The 17959-nt window shown below is 61.5% G+C and overlaps 1 protein-coding gene across 7 annotated transcripts in view; it reads left to right on the plus strand.

Annotated features, from left to right (window-relative positions):
• ITPR1 (inositol 1,4,5-trisphosphate receptor type 1) overlaps positions 1-17959 on the plus strand; it is a 135574-nt gene that overhangs the window by 58860 nt on the left and 58755 nt on the right. For 4 of the 7 annotated variants that reach the window (XM_084902238.1, XM_084902239.1, XM_084902241.1 and 1 more), the window contains exons 11-30: positions 227-271; positions 2374-2528; positions 3005-3104; positions 4197-4357; positions 5134-5275; positions 6059-6217; positions 6522-6694; positions 8149-8268; positions 9069-9263; positions 9679-9930; positions 10447-10588; positions 11247-11400; positions 12118-12305; positions 12759-12897; positions 13477-13531; positions 13653-13818; positions 14009-14179; positions 14538-14603; positions 15226-15363; positions 15925-16050. In XM_084902238.1, the coding sequence (XP_084758364.1) occupies positions 227-271; positions 2374-2528; positions 3005-3104; positions 4197-4357; positions 5134-5275; positions 6059-6217; positions 6522-6694; positions 8149-8268; positions 9069-9263; positions 9679-9930; positions 10447-10588; positions 11247-11400; positions 12118-12305; positions 12759-12897; positions 13477-13531; positions 13653-13818; positions 14009-14179; positions 14538-14603; positions 15226-15363; positions 15925-16050 (2847 nt within the window). The remainder of the gene's footprint in view (positions 1-226; positions 272-2373; positions 2529-3004; positions 3105-4196; positions 4358-5133; positions 5276-6058; positions 6218-6521; positions 6695-8148; positions 8269-9068; positions 9264-9678; positions 9931-10446; positions 10589-11246; positions 11401-12117; positions 12306-12758; positions 12898-13476; positions 13532-13652; positions 13819-14008; positions 14180-14537; positions 14604-15225; positions 15364-15924; positions 16051-17959) is intronic. The other 3 variants (XM_084902240.1, XM_084902243.1, XM_084902244.1) reach the window with 1 other exon arrangement.

Here is a 17959-nt window from a genome sequence, read left to right on the forward strand (position 1 = left end):
GGTGTGCACCCGTGGGGTGTTGTGCACCTGTGGCGTGTTGTGCTCCTGTGACGTGGCGTGCTCCTGTGACGTGTGTCGTTGTGGCATGCTGGTTTCGTGGACAGAGGGAAGGGCCGCGTCCTCCGCTGCAGAGCGACGCCCGCAGGCCTTGCTGTCTCCCACGAGTGGGGCCGAGCCCGTGAGAAACCGGCGGGTGTTTTAATTCCCGGTGATTCTTTCCCATCAGGTAGACCCTGACTTTGAGGAAGAATGCCTGGAGTTTCAGCCCCCAGTAAGTATGGGCGAGGCCGCGTGTCCTGCCCCCGTGGAAGGAACTGGCCCTGTGGTCGCCGGGGGCTGGGGACAGGGACTCCTCCCAGTGCTCCCCTGGAGGGCGGTCATGCCTCCTGTGTCCTGATTGGTTCACGAGACTGTCCGTCACGATGCTCTTGGTGTGCTTCCTCGGAGGGCCTCCCCTCTGAGTCGGGAAGATTGGCGGCTTCAGGCTGGAGGGGCGACGGCCCTGCAGAAGGCCTTTTACAAACAAACGTCCTGTTGCTCTTGACCTTGACTTGTCACTCATTCAGCATTTCCAAGGAGCCCGTGGGCGGGGTGGGCAGTGTCACTTATTCTGTGGCGTTAAACACGCCGTCTGAGCCGACGCCCCTGGTCCTGCCGCGGGTTCCTGCTCCTGCAGCGCCAGGAGTGGATGTGGGAACGTGGGTAGGAATCTCGATGTCGCCAGATCTTTCTTGGAGGCGGTTTTGCCGGTCGGTCCTGGTGTGCATTCCTGGTCTCTGTGCTGCCTTCGAGGGGGCAGTGTATGGTCCCGGAGGTTACTGGGTGTCGTGAGGAGGTGAACCTGGAGTCTGTGACAGAGAGCAGGGCGGTGGCAGTGTTTAGGTAGCGGGCCCGCGCTCGGACGCTGTGTGCTGTGTGACTCGGGACCAGCTGCTTTCCCTCTCTGACCCTCCCCTCCCTCGTCTACAGCTGTGGAGCAGGTTGTGCAGTGGAGGGCCTGGGGGAGCTCTCAGGAAGCGGTGCTTTGTACGTTATCGGATCGTTAGCATCGGGTGCGTCTGTCCTCCGGTCCTGCTGGGTGGCTCGGCCCGGGCGGAGGCGGCAGGGCGGCCCTCGGGGTCTGCGTGTGGCAGATGAGGATGCAGCCACCGGTCCTGGCGGTCCCGGCTTGTCCCACGTCTCGGGTCCTCCCAGCGAGCAGGCCTCTCCCCTCTGCCTTGCCCCCCAGGTGGCGGGGGCTGTGGGCTCGCTCTGCACCGTGCGGCCCAGGCGTTGGCGTTGGCAGGATGGGCCCCTCCCCACTCTCTGGGTGTGGAAACAGGGTCACGGCAGAGAGGAAGCCTCGCGTTCTGCTCCCAGCCCCGTTTTTCCCACACCGGCCTCAGGCCTTGCTTAGCCTGGGACCTGCCTCTGCTTTGTCACTTGCTCTCGACCTTCTACTTGCAGGGGGCACAGGCTTGATGACGGGGAGAAAAAGGACCACTGAGGCTGGTGGGCCTTCTGCAGTGTGCCTGTCCTCCCACCAGGGGGCGACCGCTGACCACACACAGAGAATTGGGGGGGGGAGTGTCTGCCCTCTCGGGGCTTTCGCCATTGGCCATCGGCCTTCACTGGCCACTTCCTTCCGTCCCGGCCAGATCCCAACGGAACCAGAGGCCCTCCCCGCTTGGCCGTGGGTGGCCCTCGTGGTTGACAGCAAATGGCCCTTCTCTCCAGGGCTCGCTGACCCTCAGGGGTGGGTCTTGGCCTCCCTCCTTCCTTGGGATCACAACTTATCAACACTCAGGCCCAGGGTTCTTTTTTAAAAATATATATTTTTATTGATTCAGAGGGGAAGGGATGGGGATGATGAGAGAATCCTGCACACCCCCACTGGGGTTGGAGCCCGCAACCTGGGCATGTGCCCTGACCGGGAATCGAACCGTGACCTCCTGGTACATAGACCGATGCTCATCCCCTGAGCCACGCCGGCCAGGCAGGGTCCAGGTGTCTTTACTTCCTTTTCCCTCCTGTCTCTGCGAGGCAGTCTCACGTGGGTCCCACCGTGGCCTGTCACCAGCCCCCAGGACGCGTTCCTTAAGCTGCCGCTCCGCCGGCTGCTGGTGCCGGATGGGCCTGCGAGGCCTGGGCCCCGAGGCGCTCTGCCCGCAGACAGGGCGGCCGTGACCCCGCGGTCCAGATATCTCTGCTGCAACCCCGGCGGGAGAGCGAGGCTGTTCTCCCGTGGATGTCGTCGCCCGTCTTGCGTGACCGCCGTGACGCCGCGCCTTTCCTGCCGTGGTCACGTGTGCCCGGCGGCTCCCCGCCTGGGGCCCGGGCGCTCTGGGAGCGGTGGGGGCTGCACGCAGCGCCCTGACCCGGCCTCCCCCTCAGGCGGACCCCGACCAGGACGCGTCCCGCAGCCGGCTGCGCAACGCCCAGGAGAAGATGGTGTACTCGCTGGTGTCCGTGCCCGAGGGCAACGACATCTCCTCCATCTTCGAGCTGGACCCCACCACCCTCCGCGGCGGCGACAGCCTGGTCCCCAGGTATGGCTCCGGGCCGTCCCTGTGGCCGGGGGGTCTCGGAGTCTCTCTGGAAGGTTCCAGACAGGGGCTGGTTGAATGGCTGCTGTATTGTTTTTTGTTATTTTTATTTATTCTTGCTCATCATTGTGCGTTCTTGGGGGTTGGACAGGAAGTGCTGTGTTTAGGTTGACAGGCCAGACGGGAAGGTCAGGTGGCTCAGCATCTCCTGTCCTCTCTTCCTCCTCCCAAAGCCGAGAGGCCTCCTGGTGAACTGAATAAAACACTTAAAGAAATCCTGGAAGGGGGATATTTGAAGCTCGCTGAGGGCAAAGTAAATTCTACGTAGAAGTCAGACCAGTCTGGGGTCACCTGACTCAGTGGAGCCCAGCGCTGTTGCATCAGGGGTGCTGGGCCTGGGTATTTCGATGGACTGTGCTCTGGCCGGGCTGCGGAGAACCGCACTGTCCCTGCCCCGCCCTCTTCCCCCTCCCCCCCAGGAACTCCTACGTGCGGCTGCGCCACCTGTGCACTAACACCTGGGTCCACAGCACCAACATCCCCATCGACAAGGAGGAGGAGAAGCCCGTGATGCTGAAGGCAAGTCCCAGCCCCCAGGCCCTGCTCCCCCTCCCCCTCCCGCTGCCCGGGTGCCTCGGGGAGGAAGGGACTTGGATTCTGCTGCTCCAGCAAGAGCGTGGTCACAGTAGCCTGATCACAGGCAGCTGGGGGAATGGTCAAGGCAGCCGGGGGCGTGGTCACGGGCAGCCGAGAGTGTGATGACAGCTCTCTGAGGGGCTGGCTGGAGCGAGCCCCGGGCTTCTGAAATAACCAGAAGTTTTCCCTCCCTCCCATGGGCTCTGCCCTGAGGTCGAGGTTGGTCCGATTTCATTACATCAGATCCCGGCTGACTCTCCCCAGCCTTGCTTATTTCTTTACTAGCACCCAGTGCACAGAATCTGTGCACGGGTGAGGTCCTAGCGGCTGCCAGCTGCCAGTTGGGGCCTTCCTTCATTCCACATCGCCCCCTGGTGGTCAGCGCATTCATAATGAGCAGTCAAACTCCCGAGGGGACATTTGCATATTAGGCTTTTATATATAGATTCCTGTGAATGTAACTATGCAGGTTTATTTCTAGAACGACCTCCCATCCTCTTTACTGACTCTCCCTGAAGCCCACCTCTCCCTCCGTGCCTCCTCCAGAACCACAGAGAAGAAATGTGCAAACAAAGGGGTTTTCTTGTTAAAATTGGAATGCCACCCGTGCCATTTTGGGGAGCATTCTTGGCATGTTTCTTCCACTTTGATGAAAACGTTTGGGGATGTAGAAAAGTGGGGAGAGCGGTGCCGTGCCCAGCCCTGTGACGCTGTGACATGGAGCCACGAGTGAGCGTTTGCCCACTTGCCTTTCCTGCGACCTTGTAACCAGTGTTGGGCCCGGTCTCCCGTGCTCTCTGCAGCCCATGAAGCTGCCCGTGAGGGGGCTCTTTCCAGCCTCCCTGGCCCCCGAGCACCCGTCTCCAGGGTAACGATGGAGCGACCTGGGTCCTTTGTTCGGTTGTTCCCCGTCTCGCTGGGTGTCCACGGGGCAGCTCCCGCTTTGCGGGCTGCCGTGTCCCGTGGACGCGGTGTGTGATGTCGCCTCTGAGGGGTCTCGCCCCGAGGCCGCCACGGAGACCCCGTGTGTTGCAGATCGGCACCTCGCCCGTGAAGGAGGACAAGGAGGCGTTCGCCATCGTGCCGGTGTCCCCGGCCGAGGTCCGGGACCTGGACTTCGCCAACGACGCCAGCAAGGTGCTGGGCTCCATCGCGGGGAAGCTGGAGAAAGGCACCATCACGCAGAACGAGAGGAGGTGAGGCTCCCCCGGGCAGCGCCGCCTCGGCCTCCGCCCTCGCAGGTCCCTTGGGAGAGAGCGCGTATGATTTTATCAGTTTTAGAGAGAAAAGGAGAGGGGGAGAGAGAGGAACACCAGTGGTGAGAGAGAATCATGGATCGGCTGCCTCCTGCACACCCCACACTGGGGATGGAGCCTGCACCCTGGGCATGTGCCCTGACCGGGAATTGAATCAGTGACTTCCTGGTTCATAGGTCAGTGCTCAACCACATAGGTCAGTGCTCTTTTTTAAAAAAAACATTTTTTTATTAATTTTTTACAGAGAGGAAGAGAGAGGGACAGAGAGTTAGAAACATTGATGAGAGAGAAACATCGATCAGCTGCCTTCTGCACATCTCCTACTGGGGATGTGCCCACAACCAACATACATGCCCTTGACCGGAATTGAACCTGGGACCCTTCAGTCCGCAGGCCGACCCTCTATCCACTGAGCCAAACTGGTTAGGGCAAGACCCTTTCTTTCTGTCTCCGGCTCCATCTCGGGAAACATTGGGGCTTGAGGTTCCTCTGAGAGAGTCTGAGGGCTCGTAGTCTGCGAAGGTGGCAATTCTCCGTGCACACGCCTATGTCATTGTCTCTGTGCCACTCCGTCAGTGACTGGCCTCGTGGTCAGTCCCGAGGACACCGGGAGGGGTCTGCGTCTGTGGGCTCGTCCTCAGCCTGGCCCTCGCGGCAGCGCCCACCGGTTTGCTGGCCACCCCGCCCCTCCCCCGCTGACGGCCCCCTGTCCCCAGGTCGGTGACCAAGCTGCTGGAAGACCTGGTGTACTTCGTCACCGGGGGCACCAACTCCGGCCAGGACGTGCTGGAGGTGGTCTTCTCCAAGCCCAACCGCGAGCGGCAGAAGCTGATGCGGGAGCAGAACATCCTCAAGCAGGTGGGCGGGCCGCGGCCGGGGCCGGAGCTGGTGGGGTCGGGGGCCTGGGAGGGACAGAGGCGGCCCCCCCTGGAAGTCCCACCAACACTGATGTCAGAGAGACGGAGACGTCCAATCCGCTGCCTCTGCAGGGCTGGGGGTCGGCCTGTAGCCCAGGGATGTGCCCTTGACGGGGAGCCCTGAGGGCGACACGGCAGTGTGCGGGCTGGTGCCCTAACCACTGGGCGACACCGGCCAGGGTGGTGTGTCCTTCTGTTTTACCGATGAGGAAACCAGGTCTCCTAGATGGGCGCCGCCGGGAAGGTGTGCGGGGTGTGACCTCAGCCTAGACTCCCCATGTCCCAGGCCGTCCTGCTGACCATGCCCTAACGCCGCACTTCCCAGGGCTGGAGGTCCGAGGGTCCAGGCGGGCTGGACTCGGTGGGTCCCGGCCCCTGGGTGGAGGGATGCAGTGTCCAGCCGTGGCTGCGTGTGGACAGTCTTCCAGTGTCGTCCAGCCGACCTGGCGCTCCCTTGGCTCCCGACAGGCGACTGGCTGACCCCAGACGGTGGCGGTGTTTGCCGGCTGGCTGACACGGGGTGGTGGCGGTGTTTGCCGGCTGGCTGACACTGGGTGGCGGCGGTGTTTGCCGGCTGGCTGACACGGGGTGGTGGCGGTGTTTGCCGGCTGGCTGACACCGGGTGGCGGCGGTGTTTGCCGGCTGGCTGACACGGGGTGGCGGCGGTGTTTGCCGGCTGGCTGACACCGGGTGACGGCGGTGTGTGCTTTCTTCTCGTCCCCAGATCTTCAAGCTGCTGCAGGCCCCGTTCACGGACTGCGGGGACGGCCCGATGCTGCGGCTGGAGGAGCTGGGCGACCAGCGGCACGCCCCTTTCCGGCACATCTGCCGGCTCTGCTACCGCGTCCTCCGGCACTCGCAGCAGGACTACAGGAAGAACCAGGTGGGCGCGGGCCCGCTCATCCCCTCCAATCGGGTAAAACCAGAGCGGAAACAGCTCCCGAGCTTTTAGAGAAACAAGTCAGGACACTGACATTCACCCGTGGCCCGGAGAAGAGGCCTTTGGGCTGCGGGCGTTTTGGTGAATCCCTCCTGTGGGGCAGGCTGAGGGAAACCAGGCCGAGGGCGGGAGCCGCCCGGGCGCAGGGGCGGGAGGTGCCGGTCATCCTGGGGCGGGCGTCCCCGTGCGGGATGCCGTGGCCGGTGCTCTCGGCTCCCTGGGCCCCGCTGACCCCCCTCCCTCCTAGGAGTACATCGCCAAGCAGTTCGGCTTCATGCAGAAGCAGATCGGCTACGACGTGCTGGCCGAGGACACCATCACCGCGCTGCTGCACAACAACCGCAAGCTGCTGGAGAAGCACATCACGGCCGCCGAGATCGACACCTTCGTCAGCCTCGTGCGCAAGAACCGGGAGCCCAGGTGAGGGCGAGGGCGCGTGGCGGGGAGTGTGGTCCCCGCGGGGTCCCAGAGCCGGGCCTGGCTGCCTTCCCTCCGGGCAGGGCCCAGCTGCCCGCTGCGTGGTGTGGAGAACGTGGTCCTGGGAGGAGAGAGCCTGGGCAGCCAGCAGGGGCCTGGCTGCCCTCCGTGCTGGAAGGTCCTCTTCTGACGGGGACGGGGTGTGTGTGTGTGTGTGTGTGTGTGTGTGTGTGAGAGAGAGAGAGAGAGAGAGAGAGAGAGAGAAACCTCCGTGGGGATGGGAATTCGATGGGGAGGGTGCTGGAGTACTGGCCGGAGTCGGTGCTCACCGTTAGCACCGTTATCAGTCCGAGTCCCTCCCCAGTCGCACCAGTGGAGTCTTTGGTGAGCTTGGCTGCCCCGGAGTGTTCCTGGCGGTGTCATGTCTCATAGAATCCCGTTTCCTCACACTGCTCACCCTCCCCTTGCATCCCTCCTCTTCCTCCTGTGAGAGCCACCAGCCACGTGTGGGAGTGCAGGGTGGGCGTCACACACGATCCCCTTGACCAGCCAAGCGTGTTGTTGAAAAAGGACTCCTCTGCCCATAACAATAACAGTTTTTAAAACATATTTTTATGGATTTCAGAGAGGGAGAGAGAGACAGAAACATCCATGATGAGAGAGCTTCATGGATTGGCTGCCTCCTGCACACCACCCTCCTGGGGATCGAGCCCGCAACCCGGGCCTATGCCCTGACCGGGCACCAAAACATGACCTCCTGGCTCATAGGTCAATGCTCATTCACTGAGCCATTACACTCGGGCAAATAACCCTTTATGGAGCATTCTCCTGGGCCAGGGATGAGCCAGTGACGCCTTTCACACCCATCATCTCACTGAATCCTCGGACGCACCCTCTGAGGTCACATGTCACACTTTTCTGTGGACGGGGAAACCGAGGCACAGAGAGGCGAAGTGATTTCCCTGGGGGACGGTACAAACGAGGACGTAGCGAATGAGAATTACGCTGAGACCTTAACCAATGTGGCTCAGTTGATAGAGTGTCGGCCTGCGAACTGAAAGGTCCCAGGTTTGATTCCGGTCAAGGGCTTGTACCTTGGTTGCGGGCACATCCCCAGTAGGGGGTGTGCAGGAAGCAGCTGATCGATGCTTCTCTCTCATCGATGTTTCTGGCTCTCTGTCCCTCTCCCTTCCTCTCTGTAAAAAATCAAATATATTTAAAAAAAAAAAAAAGAAAGAAAGAATCACGCTGGGGTGCACGCAGTGCCTCGCCCCCACCACCCCGGGGCCCGCTCTTCCCTCCGTCCTCCTCTCCGGTGGCGCTGTGGGCACTGGCACCCAGACCCGAAACCTCACCCCTCCTGCCACCTCGTGTCCGATCTGTCCCCGCAAGGGACCGGGCTCCCCGAGCAGCGCCCCTTTCCGCGCACAGGACACGCGTGTCGCTCCCTCCCGCAGGTTCCTGGATTACCTGTCTGACCTGTGCGTGTCCATGAACAAGTCCATCCCAGTGACCCAGGAGCTCATCTGCAAAGCGGTGCTCAACCCCACCAACGGCGACATCCTCATCGAGACCAAGTGCGTGGGGGGCGCGGCCAGGGCTGGGGGCCGAGCCCGGGTTCTGCCGTGGGCACCCGGTGTCACCTTACACGCCAGCTTCAAAGTCACGCATGCTCACCTGGGAGCATTCGGCACACGCCTGGTTTAACTTTAAGCGTGGAAGTCCTGGGAGTAGAATCACCGTTTTCAGTGTAGAGGCGGTGACAGTTTGGTGTCGGTAGAAATCCGTGCGGGGAAAGGTTTTTAAGGGCTCACTGGTCTGGGGACGGCTGGGTTAACAGCAGTGAGGCATTGCTGGGGAGGAGCGCTTCCCAGAAGTATAAGCCAGTGGTATGGACAAGGTTATGTGTTAAATCCCAAACTAAACCATGCCCGGGACCAGTGATTTCTGTTTGCTTGTTGCTCATGGGTTTGGGCTGATGCCGGGCTTGCCAACCTTGGCATCTTCCCGTCGGGGCCAAATAATGGCCATGGGGTTAGTAGTGCGTTGTAGGGTGTTAGCATCCCTGCCTCCCCTACCTCCCCCATCCCCCCTCCTCCTCCTCCCCGGGAGCCCCAGGTGCCTCCTCCCACTCCTCATGTCACACCAAAGGGCTCGGGCATCGCAGGTCCCCTGACTGAGGGTGGGCAGCGGTGGGGGGGGGGGGGGGTGTAAAAGCAGGTGCAGAAGCTGGTGTTCGCTCTCTTGTGGTTCCGCTCGCGGCGGGAGGAGCTGCTTTCTGGGTCGTCACGTGAAGCCCGGAGCCACGGCCTCGCTGTGGCCGGAGGGAGGTTGGCGAGGTTCCTGACTGATGCCTGTCCCGCCCGTTCGTCCCCAGGCTGGTCTTGTCCCGCTTCGAGTTCGAAGGGGTGTCCTCGGGGGAGAGCGCCCTGGAGGCGGGCGAGGACGAGGAGGAGGTGTGGCTGTTCTGGAGGGACAGCAGCAAGGAGATCCGCAGCAAGAGCGTGCGGGAGCTGGCGCAGGACGCCAAGGAGGGCCAGAAGGAGGACCGCGACGTGCTCAGCTACTACCGGTGAGCGCCGCCGGGGGGCGTCCTCGGCGCTGGGGGGGGGGGTCACTCGGGCGATGCAGTTGAGACGTTGAGTGTGAGGGTTCGGCTTCCCCTGCACGGCCATGGGCGTCTGGCGTGGCCGGGTCAGAAGACGGGCATGAGCTGGCGTCCCCAGTGCAGGTCAAGTTATAGGTCAAGTTACAGATCTCTCTGTGCCCCAACATCTCCCTTTAAAAAGAAAGTTTTGAGAGAGAGAGGAAGGGAGAGAGGCCCAGGCCCGGTCTCTGGTGTGCGGAGCAGTCTAGGGGTGTGTGTGTGAGTCCCCAGACCACACGTCGCTGCTGTGAAACCCGGGGCCACCGGACTGTCCTGCCGGGGACCCGCTCATCCTCAGGGGTTTCAGGGCCTGAGCTCGGTGTCACTGCCTTCCCTCCAGGTACCAGCTGAACCTCTTCGCCAGGATGTGTCTGGACCGCCAGTACCTGGCCATCAACGAGATCTCGGGGCAGCTGGACGTGGACCTCATTCTGCGCTGCATGTCGGACGAGAACCTGCCCTACGACCTGAGGGCCTCCTTCTGCCGCCTCATGCTCCACATGCACGTGGACCGGGACCCACAGGAGCAGGTCACGCCCGTGAAGTACGCCCGCCTCTGGTCCGAGATCCCGTCGGAGATCGCCATCGACGAGTGAGTGGCCTCATCGCCTAGTCCCGCCCCTCTGAGCCTAGTCCGCTTCCCTCTGCGCCTTGTCCCCGCCCCTCTGCACCCAGGCCCTGCCCCTCTTCTCTGAGTCCACTTCCTTCTTTGCCTTGTCCCCATCCTGACCCGCCGGCCCCCCGCAGCCTCATGCTGTTCCGTGTAGCAAACCGCATGTGGTCCCGTTAAGTCTCGTCAACCACAGACAACAGGTGAAGTTACTTTTTCTAAGCTTAACCTAAAACGGAGGGCAAAGATGGTTTCTTCAAGGATGTAAGAGATGGCACGACTGTATTTTTATATCGTGCTCATCTCTCTTATCCAACACATAACTGTGCCCACGGGCCGCCCGTGGGAGTCTACCGGTAGGAACCAGGACGCTGTCTGCCCGCCAGAGGGAAAGAAAGGGCTGAGATGGAGGTCCGGCGACGGGGGCTCCGGGGAGATAAAGCAGGAGGGGTTGGGGTGTGGAGATGCTGTTCACTGAAACCCTCTCCTCCCCTTCAGCTATGACAGTAACGGGGCCTCCAGAGATGACATCAAGGAGCGGTTTGCGCAGACCATGGAGTTCGTGGAGGAGTACCTCCGGGACGTGGTGTGCCAGCGGTTCCCCTTCTCGGACAAGGAGAAGAACAAGCTGACGTTCGAGGTGACCGAGGGCGGCTGTGCGTCTGCTGCGGGCGGAGAGCAGAGGCTCAGGTTTCCTCCGGGGCCCCGGGCTCGGCCACAGAAGGGGTTCGGCTCGGTTTTGTTCCCGCATAACGGGGAGGCCCGCCCCGGCCGCCGCTGGCCGCGCTCCCGGGAAGTGGCAGGTGACGGAGACGGGGGGGCGGGGGAGGGAGCTGAGGACTCCGTTCATGACCCTATTAAAGACGACCGGACAGAGCACATGGACACCCCCCCCCCAGCACGTCACCCGGGGCCCCGTGGGGTCGGCGAGCTGCTCTGCACGACGCTTGGCCTCGGAGGGGCTGTGTTTGCGAGGTCTCAGGCTGCAGCCACACCCTTGTAGCGGGGGACTCGCTCGCTTGGGCCGTCTTGGGGGGTCTACACAGACCCACCGACGAGGCCCACTCTCCTGAACTAGTTCTCAGAGCAGAGCAGCCGCTTTGCAGGTTTCCGTTTGTTATACCTTCTTCCCGATGAAGCAAAGTGAAATTTGATCAGAAATTGTAAGCGGGACGTGCGTCTCATCGTGAGGAGGGCGGGACTCGGCGTGGACAGGCTGTGGGTGTGCAGTGGACCCGGAGGACACAGTGTTTAAAGCCACCTCCCTCTCTCCCCCCACCTCCCTCTCCACACGACAGGTTGTGAACTTAGCGAGGAATCTCATCTACTTTGGTTTCTACAACTTCTCTGACCTCCTGCGACTGACCAAGATCCTCCTGGCCATCCTGGACTGCGTGCACGTGACCACCATCTTCCCCATCAGCAAGATGGCGAAGGGAGAGGAGAACAAAGGTGGGGGCGGGCGCTGAGCAGGAGGCCCTCACCCGTTGTCCCCGTCCTTTCTCTCTAAAACAGTGTTTTTTAATATATTTTTATTGATTTCAGAGAGGAAGGGGAGAGAGAAATAGGAACATGAAGAGAGAGAACCATGGATCGGCTGCCTCCTGTCCGCCCCACACTGGGGATCGAGCCCCAACCTGGGCCTGGGCCCTGACCGGGAATCGAACCGTGACCTCCTGTTCATGGGTCAGTACTCGGCCCCTGAGCCACGCCGGCCTGGCCTAGCCTTCTCCGCTTTTCACGGCAAACATTTCAAACATGAAGACAGAATAGTGCTTTAGACATCCAGAGGCCCGCACATTTTTACGTGTTTCCTTTATGTTTACATGTGAGTTCCTGTGTGTTCTGCGGAGCCGTGTGAAGGGAGGTGGCAGGTGGATTCGTTCACAAGATGCTCCTGTGGGGATTTCAGGCCACCTGTGTCTCTGGTCCCAGACCCTAGTGTCCGATGGACATTAACCTTCTCAGGTCCCCAGGGTCCTGAGAATGTGCCGGAACAGAGACAGGTTAAATAGCGCGTCTAAGGGAGCTCATGGCCCGTGCCAGGCCCTCGGAGCGCTCTGTAGGGGCGTTGCCATGACCCATGTCTGTCCCAGTCCCTCTGGGCAGTCACATGAAGGCTGAGGACCCAGGACGGGGTCATGACCCAGGTCTGTCCGGCCCCTCCAGGCAGCAACGTGATGCGGTCCATCCACGGGGTCGGGGAGCTGATGACGCAGGTGGTGCTGCGGGGAGGGGGCTTCTTGCCCGTGACCCCCATGGCCGCTGCCCCCGAAGGCAATGTGAAGCAGGCGGAGCCAGAGAAGGAGGACATCATGGTCATGGACACGAAGCTGAAGATCATCGAGATCCTGCAGGTAGCCCTCCGCCCAGGTGCAGGCCACGCAAGCAGGGTGTGTGGGCGGCGGCCCTGGGGGGGGCGGGGGCTGCCTTCGGGGGAGGGGATGGTGGTAAACGCCCGGCTCAGCCTCCGGTGGCACTTAGGGGCCAGCCCTTCCTCCCTCTCCGGTCCTCCCCCTCCCCCCACATGCCCGTGTCCCTCCAGGGCCACAACCCGTGCCTGCGGACACAGGCGATGTGGGTGGAGGCAGGGAGAGGGGCGCACAGGCCGGCGACTGAGTTAGCTGCCGGTGCCGAAGTCGGCACTGAAGCCAGGGGCTGTCCACACCAGCCGGAGGCTGCAGTGACCTGATGCTGGGCTCGCTCGGTGCTCGCGGTGATGGGTGCCGCAGCCCACAGGCCCCGCCTGCCCTTCAGCCTGGCCATGGTGGCAGGTGACCCACCTGCTCTGTTTCCGCTTGACCTTGTAGTTCATCTTGAACGTGAGGCTGGACTACAGGATCTCCTGCCTCCTGTGCATATTTAAGCGTGAGTTCGACGAGAGCAACTCCCAGACGTCGGAGGCGTCCTCGGGTAGCAGCAGCCAGGAGGCGCCCGGCAGCGTGCCCGGTGAGTGCGCCCGGCGCCAGGCTGGGAGCACCGACCCTTTTGTCTTAGACCCGGTCCATTCGGGCGTCTGAGGAAGAGCGGGAGGCGAGCATATTGGGGGATCCTTGTATTTTGGACGACATCCTAGGGTTCTTTGGGGCGGGGTGAGGGGGGTGGGGGGGTGTTTGAAGGGGCCCAGAGCTTCCTGGGACGGGGCTCGGGGCCTCCATCCTGGGGGGCAGGTCTGAGACGGCCGCGGGGTCCAGTGTGGTTACATGAAATGTCAGGTAAAAACCAAACAACAAACTCTCCCAGAAAACTCACCGCCCACCTCCTGCCCAGGACCTGGTGGCAGAGGGTCAGGCAGAGGAGGTGGCAGAAGTAACCCCGTCCGGGCCTGAGCCCTCGGCAGGAGGGCGGCCCTGAGGGGTCACGGGGAGGGGAGTCCGGCAGCGCCTAGAAAACTGGCCCAAGTGGCCTCCGGTGGAAAGCTCTGGAAGATGCGGGGGTGACCGTGGGCCGGGAGGGGCAGGGCTCGGCGAGTGGGCGTGGCCCGTGCCCAGGCCGGCGGCACCTGAGGCCTGTGCCCTGGCGTTGCAGGCGCTCTGGACTTTGAGCACATTGAGGAGCAGGCGGAGGGCATCTTCGGAGGAAGGCGAGTACTTCCCAGGCCCTGAGGCGGAGGTGGTCCTGAGGCGGAGGGGGGCGGGGGGTCAGGGCCGCGGTGCGGGGAGCCAGGGCCTCTGGCTCAGCCGCCGCTCCCCCGCGCCCCGCAGTGAGGAGAACACCCCGCTGGACCTGGACGACCACGGCGGCAGGACCTTCCTCCGGGTGCTGCTGCACCTGACCATGCACGACTACCCGCCCCTGGTGTCGGGGGCCCTGCAGCTGCTCTTCCGGCACTTCAGCCAGCGGCAGGAGGTGCTGCAGGCCTTCAAGCAGGTAGTCGGGCGCCCGGCACGTGTATCTGTGTGCACATGCATGCACATGCATGTGTGGAGCATTGTATGTTTGTGCACACGTGTGTTTTGTGTGCACGTGTGAATTATGTGTGCGCGCGTGTGTGTGTGCATGCATATGTGTGTGTGTGTGTGTGATCCACTGTTGCCACTAACGGGCTGCACCCGTCCAGGTTCAGCTGCTGGTTACCAGCCAGGACGTGGACAACTACAAGCAGATCAAGCAGGACCTGGACCAGCTGCGGTCCATCGTGGAGAAGTCCGAGCTCTGGGTGTACAAGGGGCAGGGCCCCGATGAGGCCATGGACGGCGTGTCGGGGGAGAACGAGCACAAGAAGGCAGAGGTGGGTGAGGCCCCGGAGCGCCCCTGACGGAGGCGGCCGGTCCAGAGCAGGGTCCCCTCCTCCGGCTCAGACAGTCTCGCAGCCTGGGCTGTCCTGGGAAATAGGCGCAGACAGCCGGGCCCCTGGTCTCCGGTCTCCTCGGACCGAGTGCCGGAGCCCAGGTCTCCCTTTCATCCCTCGGGCCAGGGCCACCTCCCCCGTCAGCCAGGGGACCACCGTCAGAAGGGGGTGCGGGCGGCCGGTGAGGGACGGGCAGGAGCCCCTGCGATGGGCAGACGCCGCAGCCCCGTAGGGGGCGCTGGCCCTGCGCGGGCGCGGGCGTGAGGCTGTGGGAGGCACTCACCTCCCTCTGCCCTAGGAGGGGAACAGCAAGGCCCCGAAGCACGAGAGCACAAGCAGCTACAACTACCGGGTGGTCAAGGAGGTGAGTGCCGGCCGTGCGGCGAGCAGGAGGCGCCAGCCACCGGTCTGCTCTCCTCGTTGATGTCCCTCTCTCTCCTGCTCTCCTTCCTCTCTGAAATCGACAAAAATATATATTTTTAAAAAACACACACACGTATGAAAAAAAGAGAGCGCCCTCTGAAGCTGCCCCGCTGGCTCTCGAACCCACCGTCCTGGTGGTTCCGGACATAGATTCAGTTTGATGCCGCCCACAGGGTACCGCCTGGTGGAGGTGTTCCCTCCGGGTTAGGTTTTTAATTGGGGTCCCTTTGGCCTCCCTGCCCCCCACCCTGTCCTCCACCCCCTGCAGTCTAGTTTTCTGAGGTCATTTATTTCTTTTTTAAAAAATTATCTCCAGCTTCATTGAGGTAAAAATGACCGACTCGTCATATCCTTATCGTGTACAACATGATGAGTAAGACAGAGGCGGTGAAACGATGCCCACGTCACTCGCATAGTCAGCTCTCTGGGGTTCAGGGGGAAGGGTGAGGAGGCGTTTAAGATCTGTCTCAGCAAATCACAGGCGAGCAGCACCGTGCCCGCCACGCGGCCCCCGCCACGCACAGGCCTTCGGGACCGAGCCGCCCCCGCCCCTGTCCCCCCAGATCCTGATCCGGCTCAGCAGGCTGTGCGTGCAGGAGGGCGCGTCCGTGCGCAAGAGCCGGAAGCAGCAGCAGCGGCTGCTCAGGAACATGAGCGCCCACGCCGTGGTGCTGGAGCTGCTGCAGATCCCCTACGAGAAGGTCAGCAGCCCGCCCCGCCGTCCTCACAGGGCCCCCCACACACACACCCGGTCCTCACAGGGCCCCCCACCCGGTCCTCACAGGGCCCCCCACCCCGTCCTCACAGGGCCCCCCACCCCGTCCTCACAGGGCCCCCTCCCCGTCCTCACAGGGCCCCCCACCCCGTCCTCACAGGGCCCCCCACCCCGTCCTCACAGGGTCCCCTTCCACCCTGTCCTCACTGGGTCCAGCCCGGCTACAAATGAACCGGGAGGCCTTCCCTCCGTGGCTGCTCTGGGCTGGCTTTGCCCACTGAAACCTTTGCTCCTGCCCGAGGCCAGTGGGAGAATGTGGGCCGGGCTGGCCTGCTCCGGGCACACAGGGCAGCCGCCGGGGTCTCACAGGGTGGCCCTAGCGCTGCCTCCATAGCCCGGGGAGTCGGTGGCGGGCGTGGCCTGGGCCTGGCCTCCTGGCCTGAGCTGAGGGCTGCAACGAGGACTGTCTGTGTGCAGGACCTCCCTCATCCAGTGCGCAGCCTGAGCTCAGCCATTTTCACCTCCCTCTGCCCTCCTCTCCCCCCAGGCCGAGGACACCAAGATGCAGGAGATCATGAGGCTGGCGCACGAGTTCCTGCAGAACTTCTGCGCGGGCAACCAGCAGAACCAGGCCCTGCTGCACAAGCACATTAACCTGTTCCTCAACCCGGGGGTAGGCTGGTGGCTGCGGCTGCGGCTGCGATGGGAGGCGGGCCAGGGATGCTGTGCGTTGTTGTGTGGCTGCTGAGACTCGGAGCACCAATGCAGCACCCGTCTCCGGGACACACTGTGACCCGCTCCCTCGGGGACACAGATCTCTCCATCTTTGTGTGGAGAGGAAAGGGGAAGGAGGAGAAGGGTGGGGGGCCAAGGTGAGATGTGTTCATGTATATCTTTTAACATATATTTATTGATTTCAGAGAGGAAGGGAGAGGCAGAGAGAGAGAAACATCAGTGATGAGAGAAAATCATTGATCGGCTGCCTCCTGCACGCCCGCCACCGGGGCATGTGCCCTGACTAGGAATGGAACCATGACCTCCTGGTTCGTAGGTTGACATTCAACCACTGAGCCACATTGGCCAGGCCAGATATTTATATGTATGAAAGCCTAAGCGACCATTGGACTATCCAACTGTTAGCTATAACATGCACCGATCACGAGGGCACAGACGCTCAACGCACAGGCATGGAAACATGGAACGGACTGATGAGCCTCAAAGGGGATGGGGGAGGGCAGGAAGAGATTAACCAAAGATCTTACACGCATACTAGAGGCCCGGCACGGGTATGGCCTGGCCTGCAGGAATCAGGCCGAGACCGGCAGTCTGACATCCCTGAGGGGTGCCAGATCGCGAGAGGGCACAGGCCAGGCTGAGGGACCCCACCGGTCGATAAGTAATGTCTCTGGTTTTTAATAATAGCCTTCATCACATCTCTCTTCAGCCACAGAGGTGCTGACTCTCCAGCGCCCTCCTGAGGCAGGGGCAAGTTCTCTGTGTTCACACACATGCAGAGTCACTCACCTGCAGCACGGCTATGTATGCTTAACAGTTTAGCTTGTTAAGCATATGTTTGTAAAAGGTATCAAACACGTATTCTGCAGTTTTTAGAGAAAACGGGCACACTCTACACGTTGTTTTGCATGTTGCTCTTTCATGTAAGACACCGTGGCTGTGTTGGCAGTTCAGGGGTACGTATGTTTTTCTCATTCGGTGGCTACACAGCATCCCATTGGATGGCTGCGAGCTTTCTTAACCCCATTCTCATGGTGACACACGGTTAGGCAATGCCTAGCTGTTGGTTTTGCAAGCAGCATGACAAAGGACATCCTTGTATCTGCACATGCAGTGGCACACCTGTGCGCGCACACATTCACACACATGCACACGTATGCACACATATGCACACAATCGCTTATTAGCACAGCTAGAACTGTGCAGGGAAAGGGTTACCGGATGGAAGGGCAGCGTTCCCTCTTTGTCATGCTCGGAGGAAAAGGCACAGGTAGGAAGTTGAGAGCCCCTGTGCCTCACCCCACACCACTCAGTGCCTCGGTCACTGGGCAGGAAGAGAATAAAGTTGGAAGACGCAGTGAAAGCACCTTCATGACTCTGTGGAATGTGAAGTTGTTCACACAGTATGCTGGAAGCTCTCATCATAAAGGAGGTTCTGTTTATGAAGCGACACCACCAGGAGCCTCCAGAGGCAAGCCAGTAGCGGAGACACTGCAATGTGCACGTCCAAGAAAGAATTCGTGGCCAGAATATGTAACAAACTCAGAAAAGTCAGCGAGGAAGAAAACGGACAGCCCCCTTTTTAAACTGAGCAAACCCCGTTAAAACGAGACCCTCCCGGCGGGGTCACCCACACGGCCGGGGAATAGGACCGGGTGCTCCCACGTGGTGGGTCTTCGGCGAAACGCACATGAAGTAAGATAGGACTGAAGTGAGGACGGACAAGGCCAGGTGTGAGAAGGGGTCTGGAACAGCCGTGACATAGCATGCGAACTGCTGACAGCTTTCGGAAGCTGTTTGGACGGGTCTCCTATAGCCAGACACATTGAATTGCACCCCAGCAATTC

This window comes from Pipistrellus hanaki, assembly GCF_964339955.1.
Source record: "Pipistrellus hanaki genome assembly, chromosome: 13".
Classification (NCBI taxonomy): Eukaryota; Metazoa; Chordata; class Mammalia; order Chiroptera; family Vespertilionidae; genus Pipistrellus; species Pipistrellus hanaki.